Consider the following 19,600-nt stretch of genomic DNA (forward strand, 5'->3'; position numbering starts at 1 on the left):
ATGCTGTGGTTTCTGTCCCCTCAGCATGGGTACAAATTCAGTTCACCCATATTCTTCACCTGTGGTTTCAGACCCCAGTACAAACCAAAAAAAGAAAAAAAAAAAACCCTTCAAACATGCCCCCTTGGGGCTGGTGAGATGGCTCAGTGGTCTAAAGCACCTACTTAGAACAAGCTAAGCCAAGCAAAACACAGGGACCACGGTTCAATCCCCCAGCACCACATGCCAGCCAGCCCCGCCCCCTGGTGGGCTGAGCTGGCCACACACACACACACACACACACACATAAATAAACATGCCCCCTTTCCCTGAATATTATAAATATGTCTCTCACTAGTGCAGTGCACAACCTTTTTTTTGGGGGGGTGATCTATTCATATTTTTTTATCTTGTTCAAAGGATCTATAATCACTTCATTCAATTAACAGGTTGTACTTATTCCTTTTTCCAATTCGGATAGCAGGACCACTCACCTTCCTAACTTGCGCATTTTTTTTTTTTTTAAACTTACTCATTTAGAGCCAGGGAGATAGCTCAGCAGAATAAGCACTTGCCTGGCAAGTGCAGGGTCCTGAGTTCAATCCACAAAACAACAACAAAACCCACAAAAACAAAACTTGCTCATTTAGTCCGCTTTCCCTGGGATTTTCTTAATCTCACATTTTTCTGGCTTCAGCATACAGAACTAATACATTTTATTACAAGTACAATGATAAAAATTATAGTACTCCAAGTGATGTTCCTTAACAAAAGTATATAAAGTGCCAAAAATCCCTCCACAACTTTAAGGCATTCTAGCCACAACAGTATGCGTGGCCACCGGAGGGGGTTCGCTGCTTCTCTCACGTTGTCAGAATTTTAAAAGCTAGGGATGAGTAGAGAAGCTAGATGGGCGCGCTCTCAAAGCAAGACTTCATGTCTCAACAGTTCCCCATCACAAGGGCCCTCCGAGATTAAGGTGACTAAATTTTTTTAAAAATCATGATTCTCTTATCCTAATAACCCTTTTTACCCACATTAGCAGGATCCCTGGCAGGGTTTAACATTTCTGGAGGCCTGGTTCCTGTCAGCTCCTAGTCACGTTACGTGACGGCCAGGTCACGTGACGTTCGGTTCCTTCCATTCCAATGTGGCAGGGGAGAGACCAAGGAACCGCATCCTCGCACTTGCAGTATTCACGCTCCAGATACATACTAGTAGGTCAAGAAGGACTTCTCGAGGGGCGGCTCTAGTTTCAGACAAATATGTCCTCGCGGAAGCCTGTGGAGAACAGCGAGGCTCGCACCTTCTCCGCTGCCGCCCCCGGGCCGGATGGCTGAGTCCGCAGGCCACGCCCTTTCGGCGCACTTCCCCCCCAAATCCGACCCGCTGACCCTGGCGTAGCCAAGGCTGCCTGTTACCGCCTTTCTGTTCGGCTCCTACTCGGCTGATTCTCCGACCCCCGTCACCATGGCGTCGCTCCTGTGTTGTGGCCCCAAGGTGGCGGCCTGCGGCATCGTCCTCAGCGCCTGGGGAGTGATCATGTTGGTGAGAGGACTGCTCACCGAAAGTCGGAGAGGACCTGAGGGGCTCCGGGGTTGGAGGGCTGGAAGGCCTAGAAACCCCATGCAGCAGGCAGGATGGAGAGTCTGGCAGTCAGCTGGACGCTGGAGAGCAAGGGGATAATAAGGTTGAAAAGTGGGGAATTGGAGCAGAAGGATGGCGAGCGAGGCTTGAGCGTGGAAAGGGAACCGGAGCTAGCAGTTCTGTAGACTTTCCAAGTTAAAACTCAGAGGTGTGATCTTGAGAGATGCCCGAGTTGGAGGCTAGGGGGTACAGGAATGTTTGTTTCCGCACTGAGTTACTGTGGCCTTCTTTGCCCAGACTACACTCTGTCACTTCTAGAAATAATATGAAAGGATGGTTCTCTTTCTCTAGCCTCTTAAGCGACCTGTCTCGTGATAATGATGCCTCTGGGGAAGAGGATAGATTGGCTTCCTAAAATTGGCGACTTGCTCATTATTCCCACTCTTGTACCAGCAGTTGTCTCAATGTCCCCACTTCAAGCCCTAGCCCAGGTGGCAGAGCCCAGTCTGAATCCAGTTACAACCACCCGTACTCCTAATACTCCTAGCTCGTTCTTGTTAATCCCAGGCTCAGGTGTTGGGGCAACATTAGAAAGAGAAGGGGTTTAGGGAAGTTAAGTGTTTGTGTCCATACCTACATGTTGCTTTTCAGATAATGCTCGGAATATTTTTCAATGTGCACTCAGCAGTGTTGATTGAGGATGTTCCCTTCACGGAGAAAGATTTCACGTAAGTGGTCAGGTAGAAAAACAGCGTCTGGGTGCTGGTGTGAGGTAGCTGGGCCCATGGTCAGAATTATGGGTGGGAAATTGCCAGTGGCTGGATGTTTGGGGCTCTGAAGTTAGGGAAAAGGGAGAAGCGGGCTGTTCTCTATAGAACCAGATAGGGCTTTGGGTGGTAGCCCAGTGGTAGGATGTGTTTAACTTTAAAGGCTCTGCGTAGGTTCAAACTTCAGCACATGAAGAAAGAATATATTTAGGAGCAGTCTTGGAAATCAGGCATTAGCAGGCATCTTACATACACCAATGTACTTTTGGCCTCTAGGTATTTTACCTCTCTTGAGACTTGGTCTACCTCTACCTAAGGGGAATTACAATAGAACTCATCTCATAGAGCTGTGGGGAAGACTGAATATTGCTAATACCTGTAGATAGTCATGATAGTGTAAGCCCATATAATGCCAGCACTCTGAGAGGTTGAGGGAGGGGGATCACAGGTTCAAACCCAAGCCTGGATAGTTAGCAGTTTAGCAAGACCTTGTCTCAAAGTAGAAAACACTGGGATGTGGCTAAGTGAAGGGGCTGGATTTAATATATATCAAGTTGAGGGGAAAAGGAAATAACACTTAGAATAGGGCCTGGCACATGATATATGTCCTGAAACTGTTGGATTCTCTTAATATCTAAGAATTCTCTAATTCCCACCCCTAGGAATGGTCCTGAGAATCTATACAAACTCTATGAGCAAGTCAGCTACAACTGTTTCATCGCAGCGGGCCTTTATCTCCTCCTCGGAGGCTTCTCTTTCTGCCAAGTTCGACTCAACAAGCGCAAAGAATACATGGTGCGCTAGAGCACAGTCCTGTTTATCCTCCTCAGCCCCCTTGCCTATTTAAACATTCCCCCTCACTCGGGTCCCATCCCACCCAGTGTGGCACCCTCTGCGGGACTGGGTTCTCCTGGCGAGAGACTGAATCCCGGGTTCTCCGACTGTAGGCGTCTGGCCCCAGTGGAGGGCGCTGGGGCTGGCAACTCACTGTCTCTCCAGCCCCCACGCCTACTCCTTGTCACAATAAAGAGACGCTGTTACCGTAAATCTTGTGTCTGTGTTTTAGTGACGGGGCGGGCGTGGGCCAAGGCTGGAAGTGGTATGTGAACTGGGAGCCCCGACCTCTCCTCGCAAATGGAATGAAACCGACCGGAAGTGAGGCTGTGTCTTCCACCTCTAGTTCCCCACAGCGCCTAAGCTGCGGAAGATGGGGCGGGAAGTAGCCAGGCTTGAGCCAATCAGCTGTCGGAGGGGCGGGACTTCCTGCGCGGGAGCCGGAGGGGCTCCACCGTCGGGCTCTCCGTGGTCTCGGCTCGCGTGGTGGCGGCGGCGGAGCGCCTCGGTGAGGAGGTGCGCGGGGACATGACGTCAGCGTCCACAAAGGTTCGACCTCCCTCGCGGACAGCGCTCCCTGGCGGTCACGGGCGGGCGGGTTCCCAGCTTGGCTCCTGGCTCTTCCGCGCCGGACGGGGGGGGGGGGGGGGGCCGAGCCTGGGGTGGGGCTAGGGGCTCCCGGCGGGATGGCGGACTCGCTGGGCGCCGGCCCCCCGTAATGCTGCCCCGCCCCCAGGTCGGAGAGATCTTCTCCGCGGCCGGCGCCGCCTTTACGAAGCTCGGGGAGCTGACGATGCAGCTGCATCCCGTGTCTGACTCTTCTCCAGCGGGGTACGTGAGTCCGAGCTGGAACGTGGATGGCAAGAACGAACGCTTGGACCTGTCACAGACCTGAACCATCTCGAGGGCAGGGGCAGATGTTAGTTTCACTCTGTACATAGCACAGCGCAGAGGAGGTGTTAATAAGTATTAAAATGAGTAAGTGAACGACAGGTGAAGATACAAACAATTCAACAACCCGGACTTAGATTTCGTAGTTGCACCCTACCGCGAGCCGACTGGCCACCACCACAAACACCCCAAATTATCCTCTCAGACTACTGCAGACCGTGTTCAGGGATTCTGTTTGTAAGGCCTCTACTTGGTGAACTGGTCTTAGTGGGCTGTTGACTGAGCTGTAGCACATTGATGGAGAGGGGTGCTGTAGGGGGTGATAGATGTAATTTCTCGTGGTTAAGGATCCCTAGAGCTTTTTTAAAAAGGAGTACCCTCTTTATGGGTTCCTGGAAGAGGGCCCGGAGATTGAGGGGAGGAGGCTGGTTGGCTGTGGAGTGCATAGCCAGTAGGCTAGCTCCACACCCTCCTCCTGTTTTTTATTTTGCTATCCCCCCTCTCCCTTCCGACAGTGCGAAGTGGACGGAGACGGAGATAGAGATGCTGAGGGCTGCTGTGAAGCGATTTGGGGACGATCTTAATCACATCAGCTGTGTCATCAAGGAACGGACAGTGTGAGGGAGGGTGGCAGAGAGGGGGGTGGGCAGCTTTCTTCCTCCTTAACCATTATTCCATCTTCCTCAGCTCAGCACCTTTTGTACTTTTTGCTAATTTTAATCCCATGAGGATTAGATGAATATAAGAACTGTCACTGTTGGTCTGTTGTTTCCTAAACTGCTAATCAGGATCTTCTAAGAATGGTGCCCTGAGATACTTGATTATGGGAGTTCCCTGGTTATTTATATAGCACTAGTGTTGTTCAGGGATACTGTTTTTCTAAACTAGTTGATCAGGACTCATGTAAAACCACAATCTGGGCCTGGGGATGTGGCTTAGTGTAGAGTTCTTACATTGCATGCACAAAGCCCTTGGTTTGATCCCCAGCAACACCCACACGCACACACACAATGTCAATTTACCTATACATCACCTAGCCTTACCTGGTGGACTTGCACATCTATACCTCTCTCCCAGAAGAGGATTGGAGATGGGCCTTTCCAGTTACCCAGTTCAGGGACTCCACTTCACATTCTATCTGCCCTGAGTACTGAGAACCCTACCAACAGGATAGGGCCCTGACTGGGATTCTTATGAAGGGGCTTCCAAAATTCCCATCCTTCCCTTCTTCCCTCAGCTTCCCTGATAATTTATTTCCTAATCTGTTGTCTCTTTTCTTCAGGGCTCAGATAAAGGCCACTGTGAAACGAAAGGTTTATGAAGACTCTGGCATCCCCCTTCCAGCTGAGTCACCCAAGAAAGGACCCAAGAAGTTGGCATCTGGTGTTCTGTCGCCTCCTCCAGCTGCCCCTCCACCCAGCAACTCCAGTGTCTCTGAGGCAGGGGGTCCCCCCATAAAGAAACAGAAGGCTGGTGAGGGTCATGGAGTTGTACCTAGGGTATCAGTTAAAAGTCCTATCTGAGGTTCTGTGAGAAAACTGGGCCTGGGTCAAAAAAAAAAAAAGAGAGAGAGACAAATCTCTGTTCTCTCCCTGTGGTTCCCAGATGCAAGGAAGTAGAGCCCAAAGCTTTGGACAGCTGGGAGGGGCACAGTTAGGAGAACCTAGAACATAACCTGTACTCCCTCCCAGATGTGACACTTAGTGCTCTGAATGACTCCGACACCAACAGTGACCTGGTGGATATTGAAGGGCTAGGAGAAACTCCTCCAACCAAGAAACTCAACTTCGACCAGGGTAGGAGTCCTCCTCCTACCACACCAGCTGGGCCTGGGTTGGAAGTGCTCACCTGACACAGGGGAGGGTCTCAGCAGCAGCTCTGCCCCCATGCAGAGAGCTGGGAAAGGAAGGCGCTCTCACAGTACAGGAAATTGGGTCAGTTAAATACCAGAGCATTTGGGGAGGTGGGAGTTGCCTTATAATCCCACTTAGAGCTCTATCTGGTACTTTTTTCTTCCTGTTCTAGACAGCCTGACCCTGGATTCTGGCCTTCTCACAACCTCCACTGATGTTCCTCTGCGCTCCTGCTGAGTCTTCTGCCCCTGACCCTCTCACTGTTCACTGTGGACCTGTGGATTGCCTGGCAATGGAGCAAAGCCTGCGTGAGAGCCGGTCAGAAGGCTGATGGGGCCACCACCTGGCTGTTCCTGATAACTATCTGCTCCTACACCCAGACCTTCATCTAATGGACAATTTTATACATAAAACAATAAAGAGTTCTCTCTCAGCATGGTATGATTAGAGGCCCCTCTCTCCCCTCTTCTTTGCCCATAGTGGCTTAGCCCCTCCTGGGTGGCTCTCACCACCCTGCCTGGAGCAGCACAACCAATATTGGCAGACTCACTTCCCAGTGCCAATATTTCTGTGCTGCTAGAGCCAGGGGAGCTGGGTGTGGGCAACAAAGACTCCACTTTGCTGTCAGGAGCCAGAATTTACTCCCAGGGTCACTGGCAGGCAGTATTTCTGAGCCTGCCCTGGGAATTTTAAAGGGACAGTTTCCAGGGTGTTCAGACCGTCTTCTTCCCCTCGTCAAAGAAGTTTATCCCAAGGTCCCAGATGTGTTTTGTGTTGCTTCTCCAGGGTGGCCTCTCAGGGCCAGGCCTCAGCGGTGCCTCCCCCACCCTCGCTCTAACACCACAGTGTGGTTTGGACGTGGCCACAGTGCCGTACAAACCACAGTGTGCTGCTGGGGCGGGAGCAGGACTGGGGTGGGCTGAGAGCACAAAACAGTGCTGTAAAGACCCCTGCCACCAACAACAGGGAGATAGAGAAGGCAAATGTGGCCCTAAAAAAGGTTGGGAAAACCACCAACTAGGGACAGGAATTGAGCAGACAACTGGAAGGAAAGGGATGCGCTCACAGTGTAATAGGATTGCAACCACCTTCCTTTAGAAACTCAGCTCTGAGATCCCTAGTTTGGGGTCAGAAGTAGAGGAAACAGGGAATGACACCAAACTGCCTCCTGACTCAGCAAGGGCAGGGACCTAAGGCTTCCTGTGTCCGTTTCTCTCCTCTCTGGGTCAGAACCCAAGAGAAATGCTAAGAGGCACAGAGGACCAAGGACAGCAGGGTTAGGAGTTGGCAATCCAGAGGTGATAGGGCCGGAACCCGGTTGAGAGAGGGGGGCCGGAAGTTGCCCTGGGCCCTGGGCCTGTCACAAGATGGAGGCCAAAGGCAGGAAATGGAGGCGAGGGGGAGAGGTGAGCAGCAGGGCCTAGAAGAGGACCATCTGGACCTGGAGGCCAGGTGTTCAACCTCCAGTGCTGTTCCCATTTCCCATGGACCCCCAAGACCCATGTTCTGTCCCTGCAACAACACCCATTAGCCTATCCACCAGGCCCAGGCAATTGGGGCCCAACCCAGAGAGCCACGTTTAAGCTGAGACAAACATGATGCCTCTCCCCACCCCCATCCCTAGGCCTGCCCTTAGCCTTTTCCTCCTGTCCAGGACTTGAATTTTTAAAAGCACCTCCCAGAAAGTAAAATCCCCTCTGCAACTCAAAATAATACCCTATAAAACCCAAATATTATCCTTCTATATCCCATCTCACCTTTTACCACCCCTGTCCCGACACACCCCCCAAAACTCTCAGCAGTCAGAAAGATCTAAGATGGTGTATGTAAGCAGTCTTTTTAGGCCCCCAAAGATGCCAGGCTCCCTCCCGGGACCCCCATCTTTTCTACATCTAGCCCTAATAAGGCCTTCTGCTTCTCTTTGCACCCTCCAGAACCCCCCCAAAAAACAGCTGCCCCAAGCTCTCACCCCCGGCAGAGCCTTTGTGGGGGTAAGAGAAATCAAACACTGTCCTAACGGCTGGAGATGTGGAGGGCTCTCTGGCCTTAGGTTTTGGTTTCCATCTAGGGGACTGCACTTTGGAGGTATAGGAGGAATCCTCTTCAGTCACCCCCCAATTCCAAGACTGACAAAGCCCAACCCCACCCCAGCACGCACCTCCAAACCTCCCCCCCAACCGCCACGTCTCTCCTGAAAACAGGGGACACTTCCCTCCCCACTTACCTCAGCTACTTTCCCCTGAGATCCTGGTCCCCTATTTTGAAAGGAGCAAATTTTGGGGTGCATCCCTCAGATTTGGGGTGCAGGAGAAAGGAGCCGCCCCAGTCGCATCGCTGGCCTCCTTCCTCTCGGCTGGCTCAAGGACTGGGGAGTGCCCTGGGGAGGGGGCACCCCCACAAGAGAGCTCTGGAGGGGGTTCCTCCACTCCCAGCCAGAATTGGGGACACCCCCCCCAAAACCCGTCCAGCCCATCCGTCTCCAACTCGGCGGGAGAGGCAGCTGCAATGCCCCAGTCAGATTCCCCCAACACTACATTCCTCACCCCATCTAGAGGGGTCCCGGGGCCCCCAAAAAATCCCAAAAAAATCTAGGATGTTAGGAAGACGGTCCTGGACTAGCTCCCCAAATTTGGGGTCCTTAGATACCCCCGTTTTTTCAGGAAAATTCTGTCTTTCGCCTGCCTCCCGCCAGCCCTGCTCTGTCCCGATGCCAATTTTGGAAGTCACTCCCTCCTTCCTCCTCCCCGTCCCTCTAGGCCCCCCCACCCCGCTCGGGGGCTAGGGTCCAGGACACCTGGCTTCCAGACCAGGGGGGTGGGAGGGGAGGCACTCCTCAGAGGGCAAGGGGCCAGGAGGTCAAGCTCATAGCCCCTGTCTTAGGGAAGCAGGAAAGCCCGATCTTCCCCTCCCCTCCCCCCTGGCTGGTCTCCGTGGTGGTTTAGGAAAGCCTGGAGGATTGGAATCTGCCATTGCTGTTGCACAGGCAGTTTTTTTTTTCCTTGGGTTGGGGGGGGTGGGCGGTGGGAGGGAGAGAGGGGAGGAGAGCCGAAGAGAGCAAGGACCCAGGCGGGACGAGCTGGCCTGGCTTACCCTCTAGCCCCTGCTGCCGTTGGGAACCCCTCCCCCCTCGGCTCACCCACTCTCTCAGTCCTCTGTCTGCTTTCTGTTTGGGGCTCTTATCCTAGAAAATCAGGGTTCAATAATCTTACCTTCTTCTACTCCACCACCACCCCCCTTTGCCACAGTTCTAGCAGCACTGTTGTGATCAGAGGTGTCCACTTTACTAAGAGACACCCCATTTGCCTCCGCCTTTCCCCAGGCTGAGGTGTTCTTCCTTAAGAAGTCGGGGTTCAGAGTCTGAAACCGTATTATTTTCCCTGAGATCTATCCAGACCACATAATAACGACATGACAGGACAGCATTCCCTTCTCGTATCTCTCCCTTCAAATCTTAGGCTTATTTGGGGGTTCATTAAAGAAAGAAATTTCTATATTCTGGGGTGAGGAGTTATAAGTAAAAAATATTCTAGGCCAGAAAAATGCTCCAAATTAAGGGAACTGTCAAATCTGTCTCACCTTGTGATCAATCTTTCAGCTTCACCAAAAACACCTGATGAGTGACAAACACCCTAAAATAAGGACACCCCAAAACTTTAATCGGAAGATCCCTTGGGGCCTTCCTTTGGAGGAGAACATGGAAAAAGTTTCATGGCTATGCAGGCATACAGAAGAAAATTCTCTCCTGAAAATAACTTTCCACAAGACTCAAAAGTGTAACCCCTCCCCAAAATACCTAATCACAGAAAGCCTTCAAACTTATTCTGAGTTTCTATTTGTTCCACCTCAGTGCAATTTTTTTAAAAAACCCAAATTGAATTCTGTATCTCCAACAATCTAATCTGAATCTTGAAATTGATAGAGCACCACAAAACAGGCTGTACCCCCTAATCATCGTGAGTAGTCTAACTCTCCTGCTAGTCCAAGGTAACATGGTCTCCAAATGGTGGGTATCAAAACACCCAGAACTAGTGCCGCTTTGACATCATTCCCAGGCCTCAAACTTCCCTCTAGGCTAAATACAGCCCATATTGACTATTAACTATCAAGTCAGCCCAATACCTCATAATAAATAGCACCTCACCATTGACCAGCTAACACCTCCCTGATACTAAAGGGAGCCCTATCTACTTCTCATCTCCAAACTGGGCAGAGGGCACCCCACATGCCAAAGCTAATTCCCCACCCCGAATCCTTACTCATCTCCAATTCCCAGGTTCTCAGCGGCTCTCTTTCATACTCAAATTAAAATACACCCGATTTTGAACAGGATGACTCCAGGCCTGGTCCGTGGCAATTCCTGGTCAGGTATATACACTCCTTAGCTCAAATCCAAAGATCTCCTGCTTTGCAGCTATACCCAGCTCTGGCCCATCTTCTCCAGATGAATCTTGCCCTCAATCTCAAATCCCCCCCCCCCAAATAAATGACCCATGCCTATCTCCCAGACCAGAGGGTTAAAATTAGTTTCCAGGCCTCTCCTCCGTTCCTCTTCTTTGTTTATTTACCCCACGAAAATTTCATATTAATGACCACTAAAAACTCAACTCCTAAAATATCTAGTTAATAGCAGCTATTTTAATTAGGAAAGAAAGCTCCGTACTCTCAAGCTCAAGCTCCAGTACTCGTCACACCCATTTCCCCCATTTCCAAAGCCCACGGATTTTCCACCTCAGTAGTAATTCCAACCTCAGGCAAAGCTCCTAACCCTAGCATCCCGCTAAGAGACAGAGGAGCAAGATAAACCAACGCAGAAGGGTCTGCCACCCAGAGCGAATTCATCCGGTGCCCAGGGCTGAGCACAACCTCTGCAGCGGGGCGACGACGGGGCGAAGCGAGGCTGATGCTCGTCCGCCCCCTCGTGGACGGAGTCAGACATTGCCGAGCTTTGCCTACTTGCCGCGCTGGACCCCGGCGTCCAGCCAGCCTCAAAGCATAGCCTACCGGCGAGTGCTGAACACCCTAGCAATCTGGGACTGGGGGAGAGTGGACGGGCTTTGGGCGGGAGTCCGCCTCTCGGGATCCCTAAAAGGACTCAGAAGAGAGGCGGTAGTAAGGGGCCGGACGCCTAGGTCTCCTGAGCGTCTCTCGGCCCGCACCCGGGGCTTTCCCCACCTTCTCGTGGGGAAGCAGCTGGTGGAGCCGTCCGGTCGCAGGACAATAGAAGGAAACCAACTAGAAATCATATCCGCACTCTGCCTGCCCCGCCCGGCGAGAGCCCCCCTCTTTTGAGGGGCTTGCTGTCATTCCTACACACCTTCCTATCAAGACCCCACGGGAGCCCACTAGCGCCTCTCCAAACCTGGTACCTCCCTGGGTTCCCCGCTTCCTTAGTGTATCACAAGGGGGAATTTCGCTGCAATCACTTTGTCGTCTGCCAGACTGCTGGCACCCCCTTCCCAAAGCCAACACAACAATTTTCGCTGCCCCAAGTCCGACGACTACGCAGCGCCTCCCGGTTTTCAACCTCGACCTCTCTAATCTCCTCTACAATTCCAAAATCCTCATCCTCCGTTCCATTTTCAGGGACCCAAAGCCCCGTCCACAACGAGCACCCCGTATTTCTGAGATCCCGCCTTTGCGACGGAGACCCCGCCCCGGGCTTGCCATCTGGAGAGCGAGGGAGGAAGGAAGGATACGGACCCAGGCGTTCACCCCACCTCCACCCCCGCCCCCGACATCCCGGCTGGATAAAGGAGCCCAGGCCGGAGGGGAGTTAGACCCCGCCCCCCTGGAGCAGAGCAGCTGCAGCCCCTGCAGGACGGGGGTAAGAACAGAACACCGGAGGGACCAGGTTTTGGGTTCCCCCAAAGGGTTAGGGTTTGTTGATGGTAGGGAGGCTGAGTTCCAGAAAGTGCTCTAAACTTGGGCCAAGGATTAGACAGGACCACAGAATCCCGCGGTTGGTGAGAGGAGCTTCGACTGGGATTTATAGGGGTGTGAACAGCAGATCGCCGGGGCGGCCCTAGGCAAGGTCAGCCCCTAGAGCCCGGCGAGTGGAAGGAGGTAGTAGGAGTCGAACCAGCGGTGATGCGCATGGAACCCACGCGCTCCCGGGACGCCTCGGTGCGGACGAGCCTGCATCTGCTCTGCACTCGGGGTCGCGGGAGGCGAGCGGCGGCGCGGCAGGGGGCAAAGGGGGGCTGAGGGTGCCGGGGCCGGGATCTTTGCCGGACGAAAAGGTAAGCAGAGAAGGGAGTGTGTGTCTCAGGACTCTTGGACCCCTGCGCCCGTCCCTTGACACCCGCAGGCCTGCGTCGCTATGGGTTCCACCGCTGCCCCCGAAGATGCGCTGGGCTATGTCCGCGAGTTCACTCGCCACTCCTCCGACGTGCTTGGCAATCTGAACGAGCTGCGCCTGCGCGGGATCCTCACTGACGTCACGCTGCTGGTTGGCGGGCAACCCCTTCGCGCTCACAAGGCAGTTCTTATCGCCTGCAGGTTCGCGGGATGGGGTTCTTGGGGACCCAAAGGGAAAGAGGCGGAACCATAAAGCCCGTGTGAGGGAATCCGAAGCCAAGTCTTTCGGAGCCTGAGTAAAGCTGTCTCAAGTTGGAAGCAGGGAGTCATGGTGAGGGTAGGGTGTTCTAAAGTAGCCTGTGTCTTCCTTGATGTCCCAGCTCCTAATGACCTATGTGCCTTCTCTCCAGCGGCTTTTTCTATTCAATCTTTCGGGGTCGAGCAGGAGTGGGGGTGGATGTGTTGTCCCTGCCTGGGGGCCCTGAAGCCAGAGGCTTTGCTCCACTTCTGGACTTCATGTACACTTCGCGCCTGCGCCTCTCTCCTGCCACTGTGCCAGCTGTCCTTGCGGCCGCCACGTACTTGCAAATGGAACATGTAGTCCAAGCATGCCACCGCTTCATTCAGGCCAGGTGAGGGAGCTTGGCTCTGTGTTCTTCATGGGTGAGGTGGTGCCCCACGTGTCCACACCAAAGGCAGTCATGAGGAACCTGCACTAATGTCCATCACACTTCCCAGCTATGAACCTCTAGGCATCTCCTTGCGACCCCTGGAGGCGGAACCAACACCACCACCAATGGTCCCTCCATCAGATAGTCCTAGGCGCTCCGAAGGACACCCAGACCCACCTACTGAATCTCGAAGTTGCAATCAAGGTTTCCCAAGTCCGGCGAGCCCAGACCCAAAGGCTTGCAATTGGAAAAAATATAAATTCATCGTGCTAAACTCTCAGGCCTCCCAAGCTGGGAGCCTAATGGGAGAGAGGAATTCTGGACAACTTTGCCCTCAAGCCAGGCTCCCCAGTGGAGATGAGGCCTCCAGCAGCAGCAGCAGCAGTGAAGAAGGACCCATTCCTGGTCCCCAAAGCAGGTACAGAATCTAGAACTTCAAGAGTTTGTAGACACTGGCCTCAGCTAGAAGGCAAAGCCTCTGGGTCTGTGTGGTCATGAGACAGGGAGATGGTGGGTGGGATGTAGAAACACTAGCCTATCTGAGAGAGTTGACCAGAGGCCAAGCTGCATTAGTGGATGGGACTTTGACTCATCAGTCAATATTGATTCACCTCCAGTGGATAGACCTTTGGCTTCATGTTCTCCAGTAGAGAACCATTCTCCATATAATCTCTCCTAACCTTTTCTCTGCCCTCCTGCCGGCTTAGACTCTCTCCAGCTGCCACCAATGGACAATTCAAGTGTAGAACTCCAGGCAGTACCCACTATCTCCTCACACCCCAGGCTCAGGAGACTACTGGATCACCCTCTAAACGAGCTTGTCCACCACCAGGTAAGAGCCCTTCCAGCCTGTTCTCCTGTGGCTACTTCAGGCCAATTTGGATAAAAAAAAAAAAAATTCAAGAAAGACCTTCTAATGATTCTCAAACTTTACTGTAAATTACAATAGCTTGAAAAGCCTTTAAAATTCCCATTGCCCAGATCATATCCCACTGATCAGGATATCTGGATGTGGGTATGTGGCATAGTTTTCGGGGTTCTTATTTTGGCATCTTTTTTTTTTTTTTTTTGTGGTACCAGGGGTTGAACTCAGGACTCTGCACTTGTCAGGCAAATGCTTATTCTACTGAGCCATCTCCCCAGCCCTACATCAATATTTTTTTAAAGCTCCCAGGGAGCTTCCAGTGAGCAGCAAAGTTGGAATTTTGGGCCTATCCCTATCCAAGGCTGAGTGGGTCTGCTCAGGGCTTGTCAGGGCCTCTGTGGCAGGCTGTCATCCCCAGTGGTATACAAGAGAAAAGCAAAAGCATTGGCCCACTAGCAAGGCTTCTAACTACTACTACTGTTGAAAAAATTAGCAGAATACTCTGGAATCAGAGATATAAAATTTCATCTTGGTTTATCCCACTAGCACATACTGGGAATTGAATCCAGGGCTATATCCACAACCCATTATTTTATATTTTTATTTTGGGACAGACTCTCCCTAAGTTGCCTAGGCGGGGCTTGAACTTTCAATCCTCCTGCCTCAACAGAGAGACACAGAATGCTAGTACCACAAGGTTACTTGGTTCACTTGACTGTCTTCTTACTAAGTATGTAGCCATGGGCCACAAAACACTGCACAGTGAGCTGGGAAAAAGAAAACCTGCTGCACAATTTGAGGATTCACCAGTACCTAAGACTCCCTCAACAAGTAACTATAATTATTACTCATAACTCCCACCCCACCCTTCCCAGGAAGTGAGTTTTTCAGCTGCCAGAACTGTGAGGCTGTGGCTGGGTGTTCTTCAGGGCTGGACCCCTTTGCTCCTGGGGAGGAGGACAAGCCCTATAAGTGTCAGCTCTGTCGGTCTGCCTTCCGATACAAGGGTAACCTGGCCAGTCACCGCACAGTGCATACAGGTAGGGGAAGAGAGGGCCTTAGCCTTGGTGTCCACTGCTATCTTTTTTTTTTTTTAACAGATTTTTGTTTTGATTGATTGATTGATTGATTGATTGATTGATTTTGTGTGTGTGTGGCCAGCTCAGCCCACAAGGGGGCAGGGCTGGCTGGCATGTGGTGCTGGGGGATTGAACTGCTTAGCTTGTTCTAAGTAGGTGCTTTAGACCACTGAGCCATCTCACCAGACCCCTCCACTGCTATCTTACAGTAAGATCCTGACTTGATCTGTCATTGACCCTGCTTTCAGGGGAAAAGCCCTACCATTGCTCCATCTGTGGAGCCCGATTTAACCGGCCAGCTAACCTGAAAACACACAGCCGCATCCATTCTGGAGAAAAACCCTACAAGTGTGAAACTTGCGGTTCCCGCTTTGTACAGGTAGGGATGGAGAGAGTGCGTGGACTAACAAAGGCTTTTGACCCTCAAGAAGTGTGGTCTGAAGACTCCTTTCCTCCCAGGTGGCACACCTGCGTGCACATGTGCTGATCCATACCGGAGAGAAGCCCTACCCTTGTTCTACCTGTGGGACCCGCTTTCGCCACTTACAGACCCTCAAGAGCCATGTTCGAATCCACACAGGAGAGAAGCCTTACCATGTGGGTACTTAGCATGGCCCAAACTTAGAATTACCTCCCATTCATCTAGGTGTGGGGCTTTGAGAGGAGCAGGCTTGCTAACTGCTGGGTTGCAGCTTGAAGAGTCCCAGTGAGTATAGGGCAGAGTGTGGAGTGGGATGGGATGGAGGTAGTTAAACCTCAGGATTGAATACAGTATTTCTAAAGCAGGGCTAAGTAGTGGGAAAGCCATTCTTAGATAAGACAAGCCCAGTTTCCTGGTACCCAAAGGATTTGGGTGAATGTAAAGGTCCGAGACCAAATTTTCATCAGAGAGCTGGGCAACTCCCCCTCACTCAACTCTTAAAAGGTAGCTGTAGATTAGAAGGAACCTCACCTAGCTATCCTCCCACAGTGTGACCCCTGTGGCCTGCATTTCCGGCACAAGAGTCAACTTCGGCTGCATCTACGCCAGAAACACGGAGCTGCTACCAACACCAAGGTCCACTACCATATCCTTGGCGGTCCCTAGCTGAGCACTGGCCGAGACCCCACTTGCTCGCTGGAGGATGGGAAAGCTGTAGATCTGGCCTGGCTTCCCTGCCAGTCTTGGTGTGGAGTTGTGCAAGGCAACTCTGGTGTCAGAAACCACTGCCACCGTAAGTTCTTGCTGAGGAGAGCAGAAGTGGTAGATTCTGGCTAGATCTGCCTCTGTTTTGCTGGTCAAAACCTCTTTCCCACAATCTAGATTGTCTAACTAGAGGTTGGAGGAAGAAAGAGAATGGAGGCCTTGTTTCCTTAAGGAAACAGCTCTCTGCCTACAACCTCATTTCATCTGATTTATCTGTAAATATAATTTATTGAGGCCTTTGGGTGGCACCAGGGCCTTCATTCTGTTGCATTTCCAACTTCCCTCTTCTACAAGTGTGATCAAAAGTGACCTGAAACAGGGAAGGTGAGGTCACAGCTCTGCTGGCAGAGATTATTATTAGCACTTGGCTCTCCTTTGGCTTGAATTTTTTTATGTTGTATTATCATAACTTTTATCTTTAGAATTGTTCTTTGTTCACTTGTTGGTTTAAGTGGGGGAAAAAAAGGGGTTCTCTGTATTCTACCCCTCCAGTTCTAGGTCTGGAACCTTTATGTGTTCTTGGGCAAGCCCTGGGAACTTGTGGAATTGGGGCAGGAACCCTCTCTGGTATTCTCTAGCAGGCTAGAATTGAATGTAGAGCAGTGATAGGGAACCTTTTAGAGCTTTCAGTGATGCAAACGGCCCACTGTGGCATGCGTGCCGTAGGCTTGCCACGACCAACAGACTCTTCTTTGCTCTTCAAAAGCTATAGGAACCTTTACTGTGAGCCTGAATTTGAGGTGATGAATGGCTCCTGCAGGATGGAGGTGTGGGCACTGGATTTTGTATTTGCTGTTTTGTTTCTTAAAGACAGTCCTGTAGTCCAGGCTAGTCTTGCACTCATTACATAGCCCAGACTGGACTTGAACTCAGAATCCTCCTGCTTTAGTCTCCCAAAATGGAGGCTTGAAGTCTTTCCTACAAGATGGTCCAGAAACAAAACTGTCCCATTAACCTGGTCACCTGGGTTTGGCTGCACTATGTGTATCTGTTACCTAAGTGTTGAGTTGAGGTCTGAAATTCCTTATCAGAGATGCTGTGATCTTTTCAGAGTCCACCAAGTCTAAGAATATTGTGATCTAGGGAGAATTGTGAAACTCTGTTTGTTTTCTTGTTTGTTTGTTTTTAGCGGAACAGGGGATTGAACTCAGGCCCTTGTGCTTGCCAGGCAAGCACTTATTCTACTGAGCCATCTCCCTGGCCCCTGAAACTCTGTATTTCAACTAAAGAGTCTTGACCAATCCATTAGTCCAGAAGCATCTGGGTTTGAATATTCCTTGGTGTTCTCTCTATGTGTGATAAGCCCCTTCTGCCTTGTTTTTGGACCTTTTCTGGCAAGTGTCCAGATTCCAGAAACAACTTTTTGCCTCTAAAAGTCACCATTGCTTGGTAACTTTCTTAGCTTAAAAAAGCTGGATCAGTGACACAGTCTATCACTGAATTCCTGTCTGGAACCAGTGAATGCATTAGAACCTTCCACAAAGAGAAAAATGGAGCTGGATTTGAAGTTTTGAATTATGATTTGCATTATTGTTGGACTTATAGATTTAAGAGACTTAAAGACTGGTTGACTCATGGGCCAAACACCTCTTTCAGTTGACTGAGATGCCAGGTAGGATTAAGAAGTTGGCTGGCTAGATAGCTCAGTGGACTAAACACCTGTTTAGGTAAGCTTAGGGACCCGGGTTTGATCCCTGGCACCATGTGCTACGTCGACCCCAACCCTGGGCATGCTGAGCTGGCCACTGAGATTAGGTGTGTAAACCCAGTGCTGGGGAGGCTGAAAACAGGAGAAATACTATGAGTCCAAGCTGTATAATGAGACCCTGTACCAAATACATTAAAAAAAAAAAAGTTGGTTGAGGGCTACAGTTTTTGGTACAGACCAGATAGGTTGAAAGTTAAGAAGGGTGTTGTCTCTTTGCTGAAACAGAATGTTTGGAATGTTAGATAATACTTTGAAGCCTTGGTAGTTCTGACACTTGTCCTGGGTGGGACCTATTTGATTTTAGGACATGGGTGAAGTGTAAGAAGCACTTTTTAATTTGTGGAGTGGAACTCCTCAAGATAAGTCAGTACTAGTCAGTGTCACTTGGGGACTAGTGAGAAAGATATTTTTTTGTGTGTTTTAATCTCCACTGCCCCATTGCAGAATTGAAGAAAGAAGGGAAAGCAGAAGAGAAATGTAAGAAGGAACCATGATTTCTGTTTAACAGAAATGGATAGGCAGGTGAAAAGTGCCTGAGGTTGAAAGTGTTAGATCTTGGAATAAAGAAGGCTTTCTGTGCTACTACTGTGTCCTGGATTCTTACCTGGGAGGAGGTATCTGGATCTTGGAAAGAGATTTCTTGCCTCCTGAATAACATCTTGGATTCTCTGCTCATCTTACTATCCTATCCCACCAGACCTCTTAAGTGTACTCCCCTCCCGGCACTTGCCTTCCGGCTTATTGTGTAGGAACCAGTGACTTCATGAAGTTTCTCCGGAGCCACCTGCATCCTGCTGGTCTGAGGTCACTTCCTGCCTGAGGTGTGGAGGCAGCAGTGAGAAACTAGCAAGCTACTAGTAGGTTGGGGGATGGATGTTACTGTGCTGGGGATCTTAATTTTTGGGACAGTATACCATCACCATCAAAGAAGATGGATAGGACTTGGATCCCATAAAGACATCAGGGTCTGGCAGTAGCCATGAGAAGATTGCACAGTTAAGAGTCAACATGCCAAGTCCAGACTTAATATCATGGATCCTGTCCAGTGTCCAGTGCATCTCCTACATGTGTCCTGGGTACAGTTTTATTCTTTCCCATGAGCAGAACTCACTAATTCTGATGTAATCTCCTTCCAAACTTTAAATTCCTGCTGTATGATAAAAATCAGTTAACATTGCTTTTTAAATTCCGTCTATTACAGATTGTGGTTGTGTTTCTCAGTCTTTTTTTTTTTTTTTTTTTTCAGTACTGGGGATCAAACTTAGGATCTTGCATTTGCCAGGCAGGTGCTGAAGCCACTGAGCTATCTCCCCAACCTATGTTTCTTAATCCTTTAAAACCCATGACCTGGGGCCGGGGAGATAGCTCAGTTGGAATAAGTGCTTGCCTGGCAAGCTCAAGGTCCTGAGTTCAATCCCGGGTACCACCAAAAAACAAAAACAAAAACAACAACAACAAAAAAAAACCATGACCTGGATTAGACTTAATAAAAAACAAACAAAAAAAAAACCCCAAAAACTAAACTAGAACCTTATTCACTTCTCACTGTAGCTGTTGAAAATAAGAACAGCTAACATTACTTATCCCATGCTACATATACCCTAAACTAAGCATTTTAGTGCATGGATTTTCTAATTTAACATTCCTGGAAACCCTAAAACAACTCAAGATTAGGCAGTGTTATCCCCAATTTGCAGATGGAAAACCTACGGACAGCTTCAGTACCTTGGCCAAGTTAATAAGTGAGGAAGTCAAGATTGGAACTGTGATCTGATTCTAAACTCCTAACCACTGATAACATGCCCAGACCAATTTCTGCATCTGCCTGTTTCAACTCTACTTACAATATATCTAGACAGAGCATTTTAGTCTTTTTTTTTTTT

The 19,600-nt window shown here is 50.4% G+C and overlaps 3 protein-coding genes across 12 annotated transcripts; all 3 read left to right on the top strand.

Moving 5' to 3' along the window:
- Window positions 1-1,427: 1,427 nt before the first annotated feature.
- Window positions 1,428-3,380, top strand: Rnasek (ribonuclease K). Its single transcript, XM_004638363.2, has 3 exons — window positions 1,428-1,527; window positions 2,218-2,294; window positions 2,996-3,380. Exons 1-3 carry the CDS (start codon window positions 1,450-1,452, stop codon window positions 3,135-3,137), a joined length of 297 nt encoding a protein of 98 aa, XP_004638420.1. The 5' UTR covers window positions 1,428-1,449; the 3' UTR covers window positions 3,138-3,380.
- Window positions 3,381-3,571: 191 nt separating this feature from the next.
- Window positions 3,572-6,352, top strand: CUNH17orf49 (chromosome unknown C17orf49 homolog). Of its 6 annotated transcripts, none has more exons than XM_004638364.2 (6): window positions 3,575-3,716; window positions 3,904-3,998; window positions 4,574-4,675; window positions 5,341-5,531; window positions 5,750-5,854; window positions 6,084-6,352. In XM_004638364.2, the coding sequence occupies exons 1-6, from the start codon at window positions 3,696-3,698 to the stop codon at window positions 6,146-6,148; spliced, it is 579 nt and encodes a 192-aa protein (XP_004638421.1). In that variant the 5' UTR covers window positions 3,575-3,695; the 3' UTR covers window positions 6,149-6,352. The 6 variants fall into 6 exon arrangements, with proteins under 6 accessions (XP_004638425.1, XP_023579005.1, XP_004638424.1 ...); XM_004638365.2 differs by having other exon boundaries at window positions 3,576-3,716; window positions 6,088-6,352; XM_023723237.1 differs by lacking the exon at window positions 4,574-4,675 and having other exon boundaries at window positions 3,573-3,716.
- Window positions 6,353-11,668: 5,316 nt separating this feature from the next.
- Bcl6b (B cell CLL/lymphoma 6B) lies at window positions 11,669-17,704 on the top strand. Of its 5 annotated transcripts, none has more exons than XM_004638369.2 (9): window positions 11,669-11,735; window positions 12,219-12,409; window positions 12,619-12,840; window positions 12,947-13,297; window positions 13,587-13,711; window positions 14,620-14,784; window positions 15,072-15,202; window positions 15,283-15,420; window positions 15,794-17,704. In XM_004638369.2, exons 2-9 carry the CDS (start codon window positions 12,231-12,233, stop codon window positions 15,908-15,910), a joined length of 1,428 nt encoding a protein of 475 aa, XP_004638426.1. In that variant the 5' UTR covers window positions 11,669-11,735; window positions 12,219-12,230; the 3' UTR covers window positions 15,911-17,704. The 5 variants fall into 5 exon arrangements, with proteins under 5 accessions (XP_004638426.1, XP_023579239.1, XP_023579238.1 ...); XM_023723471.1 differs by having other exon boundaries at window positions 13,223-13,297; XM_023723472.1 differs by lacking the exon at window positions 12,219-12,409 and adding an exon at window positions 12,410-12,539 and having other exon boundaries at window positions 11,683-11,735.
- Window positions 17,705-19,600: the final 1,896 nt, after the last annotated feature.

Source organism: Octodon degus, unplaced genomic scaffold (genome assembly GCF_000260255.1).
Source record: "Octodon degus isolate 3935 unplaced genomic scaffold, OctDeg1.0 scaffold00098, whole genome shotgun sequence".
NCBI classification, from domain to species: Eukaryota; Metazoa; Chordata; class Mammalia; order Rodentia; family Octodontidae; genus Octodon; species Octodon degus.